General features: G+C 33.3%; 1 protein-coding gene across 3 annotated transcripts in view; it reads left to right on the forward strand.

Annotated features, from left to right (window-relative positions):
- LOC140137851 (probable flavin-containing monoamine oxidase A) overlaps positions 1-20,744 on the forward strand; it is a 47,465-nt gene that overhangs the window by 19,190 nt on the left and 7,531 nt on the right. For 2 of the 3 annotated variants that reach the window (XM_072159648.1, XM_072159649.1), the window contains exons 2-7: positions 6,419-6,677; positions 11,878-11,965; positions 12,584-12,758; positions 13,868-13,982; positions 17,957-18,114; positions 18,557-18,737. In XM_072159648.1, the coding sequence (XP_072015749.1) occupies positions 6,419-6,677; positions 11,878-11,965; positions 12,584-12,758; positions 13,868-13,982; positions 17,957-18,114; positions 18,557-18,737 (976 nt within the window). Of the gene's footprint in view, positions 1-3,928; positions 4,068-6,418; positions 6,678-11,877; positions 11,966-12,583; positions 12,759-13,867; positions 13,983-17,956; positions 18,115-18,556; positions 18,738-20,744 lie in introns of those variants that run through there. The other variant, XM_072159650.1, reaches the window with a different exon arrangement.

Here is a 20,744-nt window from a genome sequence, read left to right on the forward strand (position 1 = left end):
ACGGGAAGCCAGTGCAGATTCATAAGAATGGGTGTGATGTGATCATATTTGCGAGTGTTTGTCAAAACGCGTGCGGCAGAGTTCTGTACAAGTTGAAGTTTCCTAAGCTGTTGTTCAGTAATTCCATTTAGTAGAACATTTCCATTGTCTAAGCGCGAGGTAATGAAGGCGTGAAGAAGTATTTCGGCAGTATCCTTTGACAGAAGTTTCCTAATACTACATAGGTTGCGGATTTGAAAATAAGCAGATTGACACACTTTTTTAATATGATTATCCATTGACAGTGTAGAATCAAAACACACGCCTAAATTTCGCACACTGGTTGAAGCAGATATAGTTGAGGATCCGATTTGAATACTGTTACGATGAATCTTACTTTGAGAGTTTTTGGAAGATACTATGAGCAATTCAGTTGTGTCATCATTAAGTTTTAGTTTATTTTTGTCATCCATGATCGTATATCAGAAATACAGTTTTCAATACGCTGACGAGCTAAGTCTTCATCTTTGGGTTTGTTATCTTCAATAGAAAGTAATAATATAATATGCTATCTTCAATAGAAAGTAATAACATAATATGCTATCTTCAATAGAAAGTAATAATATAATAAGCTATCTTCAGTAGAAAGTAATAATATAAAATGCTATTTTCAGTAGAAAGTAATAATATAATATGCTATCTTCAATAGAAAGTAATAATATAATATGCTATATTCAGTAGAAAGTAATAATATAATATGCTATATTCAGTAGAAAGTAATAATATAATATGCTATATTCAGTAGAAAGTAATAATATAATATGCTATCTTCAGTAGAAAGTAATAATATAATATGCTATCTTCAGTAGAAAGTAATAATATAATATGCTATCTTCAGTAGAAAGTAATAATATAATATGCTATCTTCAGTAGAAAGTAATAATATAATATGCTATCTTCAGTAGAAAGTAATAATATAATATGCTATATTCAGTAGAAAGTAATAATATAATATGCTATCTTCAATAGAAAGTAATAATATAATATGCTATCTTCAGTAGAAAGTAATAATATAATATGCTATCTTCAGTAGAAAGTAATAATATAATATGCTATCTTCAGTAGAAAGTAATAATATAATATGCTATCTTCAGTAGAAAGTAATAATATAATATGCTATCTTCAGTAGAAAGTAATAATATAATGCTATCTTCAGTAGAAAGTAATAATATAATATGCTATCTTCAGTAGAAAGTAATAATATAATATGCTATCTTCAGTAGAAAGTAATAATATAATGCTATCTTCAGTAGAAAGTAATAATATAATATGCTATCTTCAGTAGAAAGTAATAATATAATATGCTATCTTCAGTAGAAAGTAATAACATAATATGCTATCTTCAGTAGAAAGTAATAATATAATGCTATCTTCAGTAGAAAGTAATAATATAATATGCTATATTCAGTAGAAAGTAATAATATAATATGCTATCTTCAGTAGAAAGTAATAACATAATATGCTATCTTCAGTAGAAAGTAATAATATAATATGCTATCTTCAGTAGAAAGTAATAATATAATATGCTATCTTCAGTAGAAAGTAATAATATAATATGCTATATTCAGTAGAAATTAATAATATAATATGCTATCTTCAGTAGAAAGTAATAATATAATATGCTATATACAGTAGGAAGTAATAACATAATATGCTATCTTCAGTAGAAAGTAATAACATAGTATGCTATATTCAGTAGAAAGTAATAATATAATATGCTATCTTCAGCAGAAAGCAATAATATAATATGCTATCTTCAGTAGAAAGTAATAATATAATATGCTATATACAGTAGGAAGTAATAACATAATATGCTATCTTCAGTAGAAAGTAATAACATAATATGCTATCTTCAGTAGAAAGTAATAATATAATATGCTATCTTCAGCAGAAAGCAATAATATAATATGCTATCTTCAGTAGAAAGTAATAATATAATATGCTATCTTCAGTAGAAAGTAATAATATAATATGATATCTTCAGTAGAAAGTAATAATATAATATGTTATCTTCAGTAAAAAGTAATAATATAATAAGCAATCTTCAATAGAAAGTAATAATATAATATGATATCTTCAGTAGAAAGTAAAAATATAATATGCTATCTTCAGTAGAATGTAATAATATAATATGCTATCTTCAGTAGAAATATAATGCTATCTTCAGTAGAAAGTAATAATATAATATGCTATCTTCAGTAGAAAGTAATAATATAATATGCTATCTTCAGTAGAAAGTAATAATATAATACTCTCTTCAGTAGAAAGTAATAATATAATATGCTATCTTCAGTAGAAAGTAATAATATAATATGCTATAAGATTTTGTCACTTGACCAAAACCAATCAATACCTGGAAGTCAAGTGGAATAATCTCTTCAGTGGCTAAAGAAGACCTGTAGATGCAGGTCGCAAGCTATAGTCTTACTATCTTCAGTAGAAAGTAATAACATAATATGCTATCTTCAGTAGAAAGTAATAACATAATATGCTATCTTCAGTAGAAAGTAATAACATAATATGCTATCTTCGGTAGAAAGTAATAATATAATGCTATCTTCAATAGAAAGTAATAATATAATATGCTATCTTCAATAGAAAGTAATAATATAATATGCTATCTTCAATAGAAAGTAATAATATAATGCTATCTTTGGTATAGAGTAATGATATCTGCATAGACTGCATACAGTATAGAAAGTAATATAAATAATATAACAGTATAAGTATATAGCTTCAGTAGATAGCAATATTGAACATGAATGCTATCTTCAGTTGATATAAGATTGCTATCTTCAGACCCCTTTTCAAGGTCCGGAATGTTAACGCATTCAGTATCTATAGTTGACAAGATATGCTCTGATTTGCTTAATTCTTTAAAAAGCTGCTATCTTTAGTAGATGACAGTAAAAACTACAAAAATGTTGAACACTATCTTCAGCATAAAGCATTTTTATTAGAGAAAATGCATGTTCATATCTCCATAGACAGAGTGCATTAATGTGTTATCTTCAGTAGACATCAGTATACATGTAGGGGGCCTATATGTGCTATCTTCATACAGGAAATATATATAATAATAATAATAATTTTCAACAATTTTCGTTATGAATTTGATGAGTTGGTGATAAATTGATTTCACCTTGAAAATTCCAAATTATAAGCTCTTGTACTAATTTCCCGGAAACACCACAGCCACAAAATAATAATAACCTTATAAACATGAACATTATAATCATATGTTATGCGAGCTGGTGTTTTAGTCATGTTTTATGCCTAATTAAACCATTACCAAATTGATTGACCAAAACCCGTCTAGACTGTCCGTTGAAACTTCAGGTTTCTTTTTACACTGTAAATCAAACACGTTAGGCGTTTGGCCAAATTGTTATTATTATCTTCATATTCATGTACCTTTTTTAAAAAGGTTTCATATTTTGAAACCTATTATTTTACACATCACAATCAAAATTAACACCGTCCCTTTGGTTTAAATTACAAGTTATCACATTTTAAATTTGTATCTAAACGCATCTTAAACATAATGGGTATATGAAGGGTATAAAACGTTTTAATAACATTCAGAAAACATTGTTGAAAACTTGATGCAAAACATTCTAACATAATTGTAAAATATTGTTCAAAAATGTTTTCATGATGTTTACATGACCATTTTATATAACCCGACATCTAAATGTTATTAATACATTCTAATCAAAACCAAAACACGTTTATAACATTTTAAAAACATTTGTGTGTATGTTGGGTTATAACTAGTATTTCATTTTATTACATGACGTCCTTTAGCTATAGCTATAATGAGATTTTTAGTGTACGGTGGTGCCATAATGCAATTGACATCTGATAGTATAATTGACGAGAGATGAGACAAAATATATCACCACCAGTATTTCCATATTGTGGAATTATACATGGCATAGGCCTATTATAATGCTATGCTCTATCATACTTTTGTGTGACATATAAGCGTGGGATTTTATATCTTCGTGTCTGTCATGGATATATTGGTAAGAGTTATTTGTTAATTCTATCACACTGATATTTTAAACTAGGAATGGACAGTTTGTATAATTATATAGGGATTTCGGTAGATTGTACTATTCAGAGATTGTAACGGTTTGAAGGTTATTGTTTGGAAAGTGTTCAAATATAAATATATATGACCTATATAAAGATAATTAAAATACCATGTGAAATGACACTCAATATAGCCAACTCATGGACAACATAAAGTATGTATTATATAATGTGGGGCATATTGTTTTCCTTAATATTAAAATGGCTTTGTATTATATTAGCCCGGGAATATGAGTTATGTTAATTTCGCAACCCGCAAAGCGTGTCACCAATCCGACCAATTGTTGTTATTCATGTATTATATACATCAATTTTAGAACTTTGATCCGTAGTCATGGTAGTGGTGGATGGAGTCCAAATGATTATCTGCAAAAACTTGATACAAACTGATGCAAAATTGCAAATTGCTATCAAGCTGCCCTGGTTGTCAGGTCCATTTGACTTCGTGAAGTGTATACAAAGGGGTATACAACCTGATCTTTTCAGTAACATTAATAAATTACATTTATAAAGCGCATAAAAGAAGTTTCAATGCGCTGCAAATAAAAAGCATAAACATAATTTTTGTTGCCTTTTGGGTTATTCCTTCATGTAATTTTACACGAAATTAGGGTTAGGGTTAAGTTTAGGGTTAGTTTATAGTGTTGGGATTAGGGTTATGATTAGGGCTAGGATTAGGGTTATGATTAGGGTTAGGGTTAGGGTTAGGATTATGATTAGGGTTAGGATTAGCTTACACGAAATAATTACATGAATGATCGACCGCCTTTTGCAAACAAAATTAAAATTAAATGAAAAACATTATAAATAGTGTATTGGGGTTCTAGGTTATGCATATAATTATACAGAAACCCGTGATGTTGATAGCATACAGGGTGTCCCAGATACCGGGCGAATAAGTTTGGATGTAAGACGAGAAATAGACATCAGAATCCAAAACTCAGAACATTAGCGTGTAGCCCATCTTATTCTGCATCTTATACGCCAATTTTACTGGAATCGGTCAGAGGGAATCGGTTGACGGATTGCGAAGAAATGAGCGATTACATAACGCATGTGTCAATTCACTTCATTCCAAGTTTGAAAGAAAGATAATTCAACATAATGCGCATAATTCTTGCAAAACATTTAATTAGGTTTTGTTCAAATTTGAAAACCTGCACGATATTGAAAATGAAAGCTTGCATGTAAGATAATGCTCGGTACTTGTAAATATCTCTTTTCGTTAATGTTGATAAATGTTGCATAAAGAATTAAAGAATTCCAGCGGGCATAAAAAATTTCTCAAGAAATTGTAATGTGCAATATTTTGCAATTTCAAAACAGGTTACTTAACAAACATTATTTTTAAATGCAATTCATCTCAATATAATTATGTTTTATGTTTTAACTATATTTGTGCAATTGTTTTTGGTGTTATTATTTTGAAAAATTGAAAATTTAACTTTGAATTATTCAAAGATTTATGTATATTTTCTTAATGTTCTTTACATCTGTAAGATAATTGTTTTTAAAACGATCTCTTATCATGTTTTGTAATAACCTGTATTGTTCTTTTATATATCTATCTTTTGATCTTGTTTTCATGTTTATTGAAAGTATAGCCGTGTATAAATAAAGTGAATACATAAAGTGAATGAATGAATGAATGAATGAATGAATGAATGAATGAATGAATGAATGAATGAATGAATGAATGAATGAATGAATTCTGTTGTTTTAAAGTTTAGAATACATACTGATTATGCATCAAGTGAGCGGGTTTTTTGTTGCCATCTTTTGCCATTTGTCAGTTACCTTAAGAAATACAGCCATTTATGAATTTCAGGGCAAAAGAGTTGCATTTTTCTTCATTATAGACTTTTTATGCATCTGTGTTTGACAACATTTTTGAAAACTTGATACAAAATATTTTATTAAGTGGATATAAATCGTGTAGTATTGTATTATTGTTATTATTATTAAACGGCATTTATCATGTTTATAAAGCGCCTTTATACTAAGCACTGTACAAAACAAAAATACCTTAAAATTAAAAAAAATATAGAAACACTTAAAACAATCAAAACCACGTAGTATAAAGAGTCATAAACATGTACCAGCATAATGCACTTTTATTAATATTTCAATTAAAATTATTTATATTGTTACAGTACTATTATTGTTGAAGCCAATTATCAAATAATATAATGACTAGAATCTTCTGGGAATTAGTTATGTTTCTCGATGATCTTTGTATGGTGATCTAATCATCTATCCTTATATGATTTTATATTTCTAGAAAAAAATTCTACCGATAGATATCGAGGATGAAAAGGACAGCGGAACAGTGACAGGAGCCATTGGCATGATGGGTTTTGGCTCCATGATGCAGGAACTAGCGAAACCAGCACCAGAAAAAGAGGCAGAAAACCCAGAGAGGCCGAAATTCAAGACAGTAGATGTAGTGGTTGTCGGAGCAGGGTTAGCCGGGCTGAGTGCTGCGTATTATATACACAATGCAGATAGAGGCATTGATATGGTCGTTTTGGAGGCGAAAGGTAATTATAAAGTGGTTAGAGCGTTCGCTGAGCAAGCGAAAGGTCCAGGGTTCAAGTCTCCGTATAGGAAGAGGCAGGTATGTCCGGAGTTTTTTCTCTGGCATGATGCAGTCATGTCTACAGTAGAATTCATCTCGACCTTTGCAGGACTTAAACCCCATTAAAAGCTATTAAACCAAGATAATACTCATTGAAGCAGCTCAACTGATTAAATCAGATCTTCTCTGGTTGTGCACAAGTGTCTGTTTTACATGTGCGACATCGCAATAAAGCTGGTATTATAGCTTCAGTTGGGTAACCGATTATAAAGGAAACGAAAGGAAACAATGGTATGTGTACCTTTGTTCACGAAATGAGACAATGACCTGCTTTTGTTAACCAGCATTCTTCAAAATGAGCAACATAATGATTGTTGACTTAACACGGTTTGGAAATAATTTCTTCATATTTTTGGTGTTATCTGTCGTTTACATATCCTTCCTAAAACACAAAAGTGCGACCTCTCCAAACATCTAAATTAGCTAAAATTTAGGACATGTTACAAAACTATATTTTCTAGAACGTAGCTTGTACCGTTTTTTTGTGGCATCCTTCAGAACGGAGCGGTCCGTTACCAATATAGCTCAATATTTTCGGTCAAATCTCCATTCAATTAACACGGGGAGTTGGCTAGCTATGAGCTAGCTATGCTTTGCCCTCACTCATATTTTACAAAAGTGCGACCATTTCTGAACATCTAACCTAGCTGTAATTTTAGGTCATGTTAGAGAAACATATTTGCTAGAAGTTTGGAGAATAAATTAAATATTGGCTGGTTATTTTTCACACAGTGATGTTAACTAGGCAAGTGTCCATTCTTCCAACATACATCATTTGTACAGGTCGCGCGTCAATGGTGAGAGCACTGTGTATTGTGTATAGGAAAACGGACAGTAACTGCAGTATGGTTTATCTGCATGTTTGTAATTTCATGTTTAATTGTGCTATATATCATTATGCGTGGTTCTTCTTTTCTCTATATAGATATATTATTAAGAATTACGATCAAACATCATTAATTTGATCCTGTACCCTAGCTGGTAATATTTGAATGTTTCTATGTTCCGGTGTTTGTGATTAAATTAGGTTTGTTTCCAAAATACAATTTTCAATTAATCTCAATGAACTTACAATAATCATTCAACGAATTGTCACGTTTTGTCTATAAAATGGCATGATTTAATTGTTTTTTGTTTTCAATTTTCTAACATTTAACTCAATTTGGACCACTTAAAAAAAATCAGCAGTCAGAACTGTTATGACCACATCAAAATTCAATGCAAAATTGGTGTCCTTCTCACTGCACCCAACAACCCCATTTCTATTGTTCCAAACATCATCGATGTATCAGATATGTCGGCTAAATTATTGCTAATCACAAATGGAAGCAAAACAAGCTTTATTGGGCTCAAATTTCATGTAGTCCGTCGAGAAAGTCCAACAACCGGAGGTTTAAAGCGACAAGCATGCGACGCCATCAACTCTTTTACGTCGCTGCTTGTCGCACAGGGATAATTTGGCATTATGTAATTTTTGTAAATCCCGTTTTTTAAAAGTGAAATGAAACTAGGTCAACTATCACGTATCTTTCACGTATACATTACGTAATACAACTCATTAAGAACGCGTTCCACTCCTGTTACAAAGTTAATGGAAGCACCGTATGTTTGGTGATCACATTATAATGAGCTGTGCAATAATTATTACAATTTCTGAACGACGTGACAAAAATGCTTCCCCCCTCTAGGCAGCCTAGACTAGGCTGCCAAAATCGCTTGCCCCCGGCCCCCTCTCGACCTACCAACAAATCTTTGCTCCGGCTTTGCATATGTAAAATTCATCAAACTATGAACGTCAATAGTAAATAAACTAAAATAAATAAATAAATAAATAAATAAATAAATAAATAAATAAATAAATAAATAAATAAATAAATAAATAAATAAATAAATAAATAAATAAATAAATAAATAAATAAATAAATAAATAAATAAATAAATAAATAAATAAATAAATAAATAAATAAATCAATCAATCAATCAATCAATCAGAGCGAAATTAGCTCAATGAAAGATGATAATAATGTTCTCATACGACTGAAAGCAATGCAATAACACATCTCAAACGTATATCAAGTAGCATGGATCATATTAAAAGTATCATATTTTCAAGTTGTTATTATTATGGTGAAATATTATTGCACGATAATCAATCTTTCGTGATCCACAGCCTCATCCCCCCACTTTTTCCAAAAAAAGTTGAGATTTTACACCACTGGATACCTCTGGCTACATAATGTTTATGTACCAAATATTTCTTGCAGATTAATTCGTTTAGCAAAAATATCGCCAAATTTGAATTTCGTTCTGGTGCACCAGAACGAAATTACAACACATTGTCTATGGAGCAGTGAATACACATAATCATGCATAACTCGCAAACGCAAAATCAGAATCCACTGAAATTTTGGGAATAAGCTTTTTTCGTGGCTATCTACCGAAAAATGTCATAAAAAGAGGATGCTAGGATCACGAAATACTCCTTTAACTAGATTGTCAACGAGCTCTCAAGATGTTTATGAAATTGAAATTAAGCCATATCAAACGTATTACATCATGCATTCAATTGATATCAGATTTATTACCAACTGATCAAGTTGATTCATTTCATCATTGTGCAAAATATGATAAACAACATGAAAAAGTAAGCCAGTCAAAGAGTCCTTGATACTTCGAGAATAATATAAATTATAATACTTCGATTTCAGGTCCTACCATGTACCAAACGTGTTAAAGTATGATGCTGGCTCTCTTTAAACACATGATTTAAATATGAAATTTAACGTTGAAGAAGACTGATAAAAATGCAGCATATGAACACACTTTTACCATGATTTTACAAACATACATATTACATTTTTTTTGTACTGCATTGATGAACGGTACGTGGGCCATAACTGTATTGTATGATGTGTATGCACGCAACACTGCAAGTAGAGTACGCTTACCGTTCCTGGGTTAACCGAGATTTTTATTTTTTTAAATTTTATTCATCTGGCAATTAACAACAAAATTGAGACAAAACAACAAATTGGGTCTACTGAGCTGCCGGGGAACACTGAAAGCACAAAAGAGCACTGTCACCACAAGGTGCAGCGCTCCCAACTCAGCAGACCACACACGTACAAATCATATTGGAAAAAAAATACAACAAAAGGCATCAATACAAATTAATCATCATGCTCCATATAGTGAGATTTGAGTTGAGATTTAAAAGTAGACTTGTTACAGGTGAGATATGAGTCTCTGATATCGGATGGAATTGAAGACCATAACACTGGGAAATTAACTAAAAGACAGTTTTTGTAAGCATCTGTTTTAGGAGTGATTGATTGTTTAAAAATTAAAGCTTCATGTCTCGTATTAACACACCACCTGGAAAAAAGAAACGGGATTGGCATTAGTAAGACATGAACAAGCGAATGAAACAGACAAATAAGTCCTTCTAGTTTTCAAAGTTGTGAGATTTAGAGTTCTGAGTCTGTCCTCGTATGATTGATCCCCCCTACATTGACAAAGAATTGACCTAGTAGCACGATGCTGTATTTGTTCCAATTTATCAATATTACATTTCTTGTAAACATTCCAAACAGGCGAGCAGTAATCTAATATTGGCAAAATGAGCGACTGGTAAAGTTTGAGTAGAACATAGGAGTTCTTACTTCCCGCGACAATTCTGGTAAAACCAAGTAATTTATTGCACTTTTTGACAATGTTGTTGACGTGAGAATTCCACGAAAGATCACTGGAGACTGTTACACCCAGGAGACGAAGGTTATCAGTAGTAGCAAGACTAGTATTATTGACGTGGTAGGCAGGAACAGGTTTGTTTTTGCGCCTGCTAATGCACATGACTTGGCATTTAGATGGATTTAATTGAAGAGCGTTATTGTTTGACCACCAGTTTAATTTATCCAGATCAGATTGCAATATAGTAATATCCGTGTCATCTTTAATGATCCTAAAAATGAACGTGTCATCAGCATAAGCGTACATGGGAGACTGAAGATGAAGATGAAGATCAAAAGTGGGCCCAAAGATGGACAACTTTAGTTTATTCGACAAAAATGCTGTGGAGTTAAAATTGGCAAGAAACGCACATTTACTTGTTATCTTTGCCCTAGCTACTAAACTTCATTAATATATTAAATATTATTACAAAATAAGTCATACTACGTACAATATTATACTAATGTATTTTTACGATAAGAGGAACAGCATATTTGGAATTCTTTGAGTGATACCAAATTTGCGTTGTATTGAGAAATTGGTGCTATACGATACTAAGAGAACAGATATTATCTGTGTACTCGAGGGCGCTAATTATTTAAGTAGGTTATTGTGCTAGGTGCTTTTGCATCTATATAGAAGAAATAGAAAATTGTTATGAACATATTTGAAGTTAGTAAATAAAGGATGCGTGAAGACCGTGTTATCTCTAAGATTCCGTAAGAGAGTTGTTGCACTCTTTTTGGAAGTTGCAACTTGAGAATACTGTTCGGCGTCCTACACCTGAATGTCATAGGGATAACTTACTGGGAGAGTTGCTACATGTAAATGTCATCCACAAAAGCTCAAGTTTAACATGTCTTTCAGATCACATTTAGGCCTAGTCAATGATAACTGCATAACATTTTGGAAGATTTATTTACGCGAAACAATTCAAATAAACAGACCAACCCTGCAATTGAAACACACAAAATATATAATAACGTAACTATTTTATATGAAATGGCCGAGTTGATATAGGCCTATACAAAAGGCATCGATATCTAAAACAGTGGCAATTATTATAACATTCATCGCAAGCACCTGTTTATCTTCAAAAATTAATATAAGACCATTAACGTCATCATGACTTTGTGCTTGAAATTGTTTTACCATGTTTACGATAGTTGCATTTTGGATGTTTGTTTGAAAGGAAACAATTCCGGGGAAACAATGCTCACACTTCTTAATTCAGAATTAATCATGAATCACAATTTTAATATACATTAAGAATAAGAATTAGAGTAAGCCAATTGAAAATCTGCAAAAAGTGTTGAAAATTATCACAAAAACCTGAAACTAACATTCTTTTTAAATGATACTCTTGACTGTAGACAGAGTTGGAGGAAGATTACACACAAAAGAAATGAAAGCCAAAGATGGGGTCGAATTCTACGATTTTGGATGGCAATGGGTTAGCAGGTAAATTAACATATACTGAAATTATTGTAATTATTCCACTTCTATTATATATCGTGTTAATTTGTTTAAGATTAAAGATATTGTTGGTTAAAGGATCGGACAGACACTTCTGCACAGTATTTTGTGGGATTTGGGAGACACGCCAAATTGCATTCTGAATACGAGGAATGCCCTTCAGATATCAAATAATTTTGATTTTCGCGATATAATACAAAATTTATGGCAAAATATTAAAAATTGTAGACATTTAACAGTCCTCAGAGTAAACTTAATAAATCTAATGATACATACCACCCCATAAGACCTAAAATTGTATTCTGGGAAAAACTATGTATATCTTCAATACGGAAGGTCAATATTCTCATATCATGGTCGGCTTTGCCTCCCAACTCCCCAGATAAGATAAAATAAGATCAGGTCAGATCAGATCAGATAATAAGATATTAAGATGAAGATAAAGATGAAGATAAGATAAGATCATCAGAGCCATAACATCCGGATGAGGACGCAGTTAGTACTGTGAAAGCGCTCCCGGTAAGCGATCAAATTTTAAGTATAGTGTTGAAGTCAAAGATTCTTCTAATTTAATTTTATACGCGTCTTCATTTTCCTTTACAGCTCACATAAACACATTTGGCAGTTAATTGACAAACTAGAACTGCAAACCTACGAACAAAAAAGAAGGGGCAAAACATTCTTCCAACAAGGTGAAGAAAAAATGGTGCTATTGCCAAGGGACACAAAACCGTTTGGAATGGTCGATAACTATGACTTCAATTCACTGGTGCAAAAAGTAAGATATGGCCTACGAGGTTGCTATTTTATTGCATTAATTGTGACGTGTCATGTCAAAAGGAGACACTTGGGCAGGTTATCAATTTCGAGGTTTTTACATATCTTAAATATATAGAGATATTTTGCTCCACAACGCCGTTTTCTCCAATGAAATGGGACATTCCTAAGCGAAGATATTGAGTTCGTAAGTTATGGTATTATAAAATTGGAATTTGAGATATCGGCCTTTCAAATATTATTGCCAATGTTGAGAGTAGGAATTACCTTGAAAAATGTCTCAAAAAATACAAGATGCCAGTTATATTCCGGTCTGAAACTATCAGACAATATTTTGAACATTAATAACACCATAAATTCGCAACTAAAACCCCAAATAAAAACCCAATAAAAACCCAATAAAAACCCAAATTGTGAACAAATCACCCCGGGCAGATTTTTGGCTATTTCTCCATTTACGATCCTGCCCAAAAGTGTCTCCTTTTGACATGACACGTCACAATTATCTTCATGCACAAAGAGACACAAATAAATCTGTTTTGACATGTAATCATGAAAGAGGTATATGATTTTAATGTTTAAAATATACACTTTATTGTTGCACATCAGTAGGGGTTCATGCAAAGTTTATGTGTTTCTTATCATTAGAATTATTTTGCGGGGAAATCCTGAGAAAGGAAAGACTACATTGCTACAACATTTGCTTTATTGTGACAAACATATCAGTAGGCCTATAGCCTATCACTAGAGTAAATGATGATTGACGTATGTGGGGAGGGGGGGTGAGAGTGTGCGGTAGGCCTATGTGAGGGAGGGTGGGTGCCCAATAACAGGGTTGGGCATATCGTGTTTTTTTTTCATTAGAATGATTTTGTGGGAAATCCCGAAAAAAAAGTACATTACTATCACATTTGTACCATATACATATCAGCATATTAGTACAGAATGGGGGTGTAGGGGTGTGTGTTTTGTGAGTGTGGGTGTTGTCATGATGGTGGGGTTTGTGGTGGGCGTGTGGTAACGTTGGGGTGAACGTATCTCACTCATGTACAAATACATTGTTTAAATGTATGATAACTTTTTACCGCGGGCTTTTGTCGATGTTTACAGCTTGAAGCTCTTCGAAAATCAATCCCTCTTCAAGACCCAACACAGTGTAAAAATGCCAAAGAATTAGACACCATTACACTTCAACACTTTGTTGATGAAAACACGTGGTTTGAAGGTAGGTTTGTTGCAGCAGAAACTGGCGCCATTTTAAGATTAAATTTCTTTTTCTTGCTCACGCAACTTCTTCTTTTTTGCCACAGATGGGAATAAAATAGATTATAGAATTAAAATTCGCAAGCAAGAAGAATACCGTATTCACTCGATAGTTAGCACATGTGCTTACTATCGAGGGCTTTTGAAAACGTGCAAAAACGAAAAAAAATGAACAGCGCCATCCACAAAAGTGACAAAAGTGTAAAGGGTTTGAGCAAATCATCGATACACATAGCTATATACGAACAATTAAACCTACGAATTTGTGTGTGAACTACATTAGCTCAGTTGGTAAAGCGACAGACTTTGAATCATCTTAAGAAGAGCGAACTGAGCAGGAGTTCGAGGCTCGTTATAAACTTTTCTGTTGCTTTATTTTTATTTTGGGGTTTGAGCTTTTCTTGATAAATTTAATCTTTGTTTCTTTATTGTTTTTTATTTGCTTTATTTTGTTTTGTTTTTCTTTTCTTTTCTTTTTCTCCCTTCTTTCTTTTTTATTATTTATTCAAAACATACCTATATACGAACAATTCAAACTGCAAATGTATGTCTGAACCCCATTAGCTCAGTTTGGAAAACGCCGGACTTCGAGACTCGATGAAGTTCAAATCTGTTCAGTATTTCACTATTTAGATTTTTTTTCTCTGCCATGTTTGTTTTACATGTCTTTTTTTTTAAACTACGAATATAGGCCTACATTTGACAATTCTTGAAAGTTTTTTTGTGGGCTTTTTATTTATTTATTTATTTATTTTTACCAAAGGAACAATTAGAGATCAGTTGGATTAAAAGTGGAGTGGTTACATAACTCCTTGGTAACTGGATCACGCACCTTTTTGAAGGCAAATAAATACGCTCATTTCGTTCTAATAGACAAAGTGATAATCGGATTACACGTAACACTTCGCTGGCGAATAATTTCACCCCTACATCCAATTTCATGCATTTCTACACCCATGCATGCTACACCTCAATGGCAGACATAGCTGCTGGGACACAATAGAACAATAAATGGCGTTGAATGCCATAGACTTTGTGTTGCGATCATATCGATCGTGGTGCAGAACTCAAAAGCGTGATCCAGCTGACAGTGATAATCGGATTACACGTAACATTTCCCTTGCGAATTGTTACGCATAGTCGTGCTAAAAGTCGGTCGATACATGTTGAACTCAGCACAGTTCAGAAATACGCTTTGAAAATTCTCGGTCAAATAAAAAACTTTTTTTTTTCAGTAATGTTGAATAAAAAATGTTGAATAAAAACATAGTTCTTGGATATACATTTGAAAAAAATCCCGGTGTTAAAATTAGGCACGAAATTGTTTCCTGTTTGATTTTGATAGGACTCAGCTTTACCTAGACTGCGGAACTTAGTCCTCAATGATAGTCAGTCATTTATCTTTTGGTCGTTATATGACTATCATGATACATCTCCGAGGAGCAATTTCAGACAATTGCTTGGGATTACTGGGGCAGAGGTTAATTGAATCCTTTCATGACCACTGACGCATAGTCAAGTCTGACAAGGACACTCGGCACGAATTGAAAGACCATGTCACTCTCGACAAAAGAATGCATGCATGTCAAAGGTCATACGACACCAATTGGTGTTTGTTATGCTCATCGAAATATGTACAGTAGGTCTATGTCTGGTTCCCTTCATTGTAATGTCCTTCCATACTTCTCCAACCCACTTGGAGCGTGTTTATAGTGAGCCAGATTATGCGTTATTGAGCTGAACTGCCACGCAGTCTATATTTGTTTATGTTTTACTAACCATTGCAAATCTAGACTACGCGGTAGTTTAGCTAAATAACGGAAAGATTGTCTCACTATAAACACGCTCTTGGTGATCAGAATTCGTCTTTGGCTTGCTGTTATGTCATTGTTGGCGTATTTTTGGCCATTTAATCAGGGACTGGAAACAGATTATTGTCAAGCTATTGTTATCAGATTATCTTTTCGACCTTCGATTGTGTGCGAGTTGCCCTGAGTGCGCTATGTTTGAATTTTATTATTTACTCATGTTGCCCTACTAAATATTAAAAAAACATCAAAATATTCCAATATCTTTTTCAAGTTATGTAAAATTGTGTAAAATGTCTATCCTTTGTCGAACACAATTTCTGTGTAGCATGGAAAATCATTTACAACGGATTTTGAAGACAAAATGTGATAATTTTGTGGAGATACAGAATGCTAGAACAAACAAAATCATATTTTTTCTGGAATGTGTACACCGTACGCTTGGTATTCCTACTGATTTCGATACTGAAATAATTCTTAAGATGATGTTCTTTGAAGATTTATGTTGGCAATTCTAGAGTCTGTCATTATAGGCAAACATGTAGGCTCATTTCGCAATGTACAAGACAAACCACGCGCTGTGTTGTAACTGTGCTTGGATTCGTACCAGGGTCTATTGATCAACGTATTATTCATGATTGCTCAACTGAGGATAATTTGTAAACCAGCAACTCGCATGGTACAATGGGTGGAAGCCGTTTACAGTCCCTCCATTATAGAGGCCTTGCATGTGACGTATCATCCCGTAAATATGGCGGACTACTCAAATGCATTCAATAAAAGCATGATTGCAATCTACCGTGACAGTTCGTCTCACACACATAACCCTGCACTACGATCAAATAGGTTGATGACAACATTTGATTGAATGGACTGCACTCCGCTATAACTACGGTGAAGGACACCGGTTCAAATCCTTTGTCTGGAGCCAATCGATAATTTCATGCAGGGCCTCTATACAAGGTCCCTGATTCAATAAAGCACACAATGTAACAGGCACAATTGAATCGGAGCGGGATTTTACTTATTACACAATGAGCGTGTTTATAGTGAGACAATCTTTCCGTTATTTAGCTAAACTACCGCGCAGTCTAGATTTGCAATGGTTAGTAAAACATAAACAAATATAGACTGCGTGGCAGTCCAACTAAATACCGCATAATCTGGCTCACTATAAACACGCTCTTTGTTTTTTATTTTCGTATTGCACAAAATCATAAAAGTATAATGGATAAGGTTAAAATTATAAAATGCAAAAGATTTCTTTGCGGTTAAAAAGCATGTCCATATCACGTTTAAGTCGCAGTTATTGTGTCCTTCTTGATGTAAAACGAAGTCAGTATTTTGAAATAGACTGCGGAACTCAGTCTTCAATGATAGTCATTTGATAGAAGGAACCATCATCAGAGCCTTTGAAAAATATGGAATTTCTGTAGCGTGTAATGGCAAAGAGGACCATGACCACCTCATTTTAACCTTGAGGGCATACCCAACTACATTGTTGAATAAACAGCCCATGACCCCAGTATGAATAGAACAAAAAAAAAAAAGAAGAAAAAGAAAAGAAAAGAAAAACAAAACAAAATAAAGCAAATAAGAAACAATAAAGAAACAAAATGAAAAAAAAAAAAAAAAAAGATAAAATTTATCAAGAAAAGCTCAAACCCCAAAATAAAAATTAATCAACGGAAAAGTTTATAACGAGCCTCGAACTCCTGCTCAGTTCGCTCTTCTTAAGATGATTCAAATTCTGTCGCTTTACCAACTGAGCTAATGTAGTTAACACACAAATTTGTAGGTTTAATTGTTCGTATATAGCTATGTGTATCGATGATTTGCTCAAAACCCTTTACACTTTTGTCACTTTTGTGGATGGCGCTGTTCATTTTTTTTTCGTTTTTGCACGTTTTCAAAAGCCCTCGATAGTAAGCACATGTGCTAACTATCGAGTGAATACGGTATGTTTCTTTAACTCTAAACAATCAATTTAATCCAAGCCTATGTTCTTGATGAATATAAAACAAAATCTTAACCATTTTTGATCAATCAATCTTTCAGATTACAAACTCATAACTCGGCTAGATGCACTATTTCTTGCATTACGTTTTTCTCCCATTTTTAATTGCAGCTCCTCGTCGCTACTTCGAAACGTTAGTATTAATTGCCATGGGTGTATCACCCAGGGAAATGTCATTGTTATTCTTCCTATTTGCTTTGTGTACTGCTGGGGGCTGGGATGCTTTGTTTGGAACAGAGGAAGGATGTGTTAAACAACATAGAATCAAGGTAGGACATGTAATTTACACACGACATATTCCCCCTCCACACCCACTTAGCATCCACTTACCCCAATATCCGCATTCAACGTAACGCATAAAAGAGCACCCCACACTTTTACACACCCAGTCACTCACACACCCCACCCCACGCCTACACATAGCCTAATACTATATATCCAGCAGACACGAATGATAGCACACCACACCAACACACACCACCCCACCCCACCCGTATACACGCATCACAAACGTCTTAACACAGACGCATAAAACAGGCTCATGTCATGCTATTGTAAAGAATCTGAACCAGATAATGTAGTTTTCACATTTCCCGTACTGATATCACATGCATTATGCATTGTAGGAACACACAAACAATAGCACCAATTAATATCATTGTCTATTATAATAATGAATTTAACTAGGCAGTCTGTAACTTTATACCTCAGGGTGGTAGCCAGAGAATCTGTGATATCCTAGCAGGCCATGTTGATCACTCTAAAGTGAAAACTAAAGACCCAGTAGTTAGCATAGACCAAACAGATGAACACTTGGTTAGTGTGAAAACTAGCAGTGGATTTATATACAAGGCGAGTAGAGTAGTTGTCACAATACCTCCAAAATATGCAAGTAAGTATGATATTGAGATATAAAAATATATGTAAAATGTTATTTTAACATTACTATCAAAAAGATGGTATAAAGCATTACCCTCCAAGAATAGTCCTTCAAGGAGGACCACGCTCCATTTAGTACGATAGTCCACGCCGTCAGGCGTGGGTCCTTCTACATTCGACAAATCCTTCCCGGAAAGTCGGGGGAAATGTCAAACTGATTAACCACGCCTACTGACAGCTACTAATGATATTCAGCCAATCCGATATACTGAATATCATCAATAGCTGTCAGTAGGTGTGGCGTGCCTACCTGCTACCAGAACACTAGCTTCTAGCTTGGTATTGACACAAGTATTGCGTAACAAAATTGATTATTAATCCTCTTTAGTTGCATATGTGTTAATGCTATTATAATACTCGGTTTTCTTCTTACCCTCAGTTCACTGACCTGTAGGTTGCACACAATCAGTTCCTTTTGTCATCACTACATTTAATATTGTCCTGGTTAACCACGATTCGTTACTATTTTTGTAGAGGTTGTGCTTGAAATTACTGATTGGCTACAAACAAAGGATTTGAACCGATGTTCTTCACCGTAATCATTGGGCAGTCATGAGTGCAGTACATTCAATCAAATTAATTGTCATCAACCTATTTGATCGTAGTGCATTTGTTATGTGTGTGAGACGAACTGTCTCGGTAGATTGCAATCATGCTTTTGTTTAATGGATTTGAGTAGTCCGCCATATTTACGGTATACGTCATATGCTCAACCTCTATTAATTGTGATAGTTGGCCTATTCGTTTAACATGTTTAAGAAAAATATATAATTGGAGGACACACGCTTCATAAAAACTTTGGGTTTCATTCATTTATTTACTTTAAGGGGTATAATACCATGATTTTCATCCCAATGACATAGTTCAATAACCTCAATTAAATATTCAATAGTGCAAATTTGACCTCAAGTTGCAGAGTACGAGTTTGTGTACCCATATTTTCAAAGGTCATTCAATGAATATACAAATGTATTGGGGTTAAAGAATTGTGTCCTTATTAGATGAGAATGTTGTGGATCCTAGTGTAAGACCATGAAGACCTACCAATTGAGAGACTGATTATAAATTGAGTAGTTGCTTGACTCGATTACTTGATTGATATTTTAACACCAAGATACGGTACATTTAATTACGACACTACAATCATGTAATTTGTTAATAATCATAATTGATCAATTGATCAAACGAATGATTATTAATTGATGCTTGATGAGTAGTTTAATGATTGACTGACTATTAATTCATATCAATCTAATAAGTTATTGTGATTCTATTATATTATTATATTATATTGATTGATAGGATGACCATATCAATTAATTGATTAATCAATTCATTAAATGATTCTGATTGTTTTCTTGATTGTTTGTTGAATACTTTATTGATTGGTTGAATGAACCAACGATTGAGTGATTAATCTAAGAACCCTTGAACTTGAAGAACAGTTTGCATCCATTTTTCGAAAATTGGAGTAACTTTTAATTTTTCACCCCTAGCATGCAAATTGACCTTGGACCTGTCGAGCCTCAAAACTTGGTAACTATATGTCCTACATGCAAATATGTTACACTGTGATCCTTAGACCCAGACAAATAATTTGACATGTTTTTCGTGAATTTGGAGCATGTTTAATTTTTGCCCCCTATATGACTATGAGTATGTAGGGTGTTTGAGGGTCTTTTTTGAGGGTCACGGAGTTCCAAATTGCCGCTTGATGCTTATATCCAAAATGATGCACATTTCCAAAATAGAGCCAGACTAATACATAACACTGATTTTACAAAATAAATCAATATGATATCACGATTTAGGCCTACTCTGGTCTATCGAAACCCAGCTACTTCAAAAGTGTGAAGTGTTTTGATCCATGCAATCTCAAAATCAATCGATTGAGATGACTAGTCCCAGTTACATAACGGATGCGGTTAAATGATGGGCGGGGTTACCAACCATATTTGGA

The sequence above is a fragment of the Amphiura filiformis genome, chromosome 17, assembly GCF_039555335.1.
Source record: "Amphiura filiformis chromosome 17, Afil_fr2py, whole genome shotgun sequence".
Classification (NCBI taxonomy): domain Eukaryota; kingdom Metazoa; phylum Echinodermata; class Ophiuroidea; order Amphilepidida; family Amphiuridae; genus Amphiura; species Amphiura filiformis.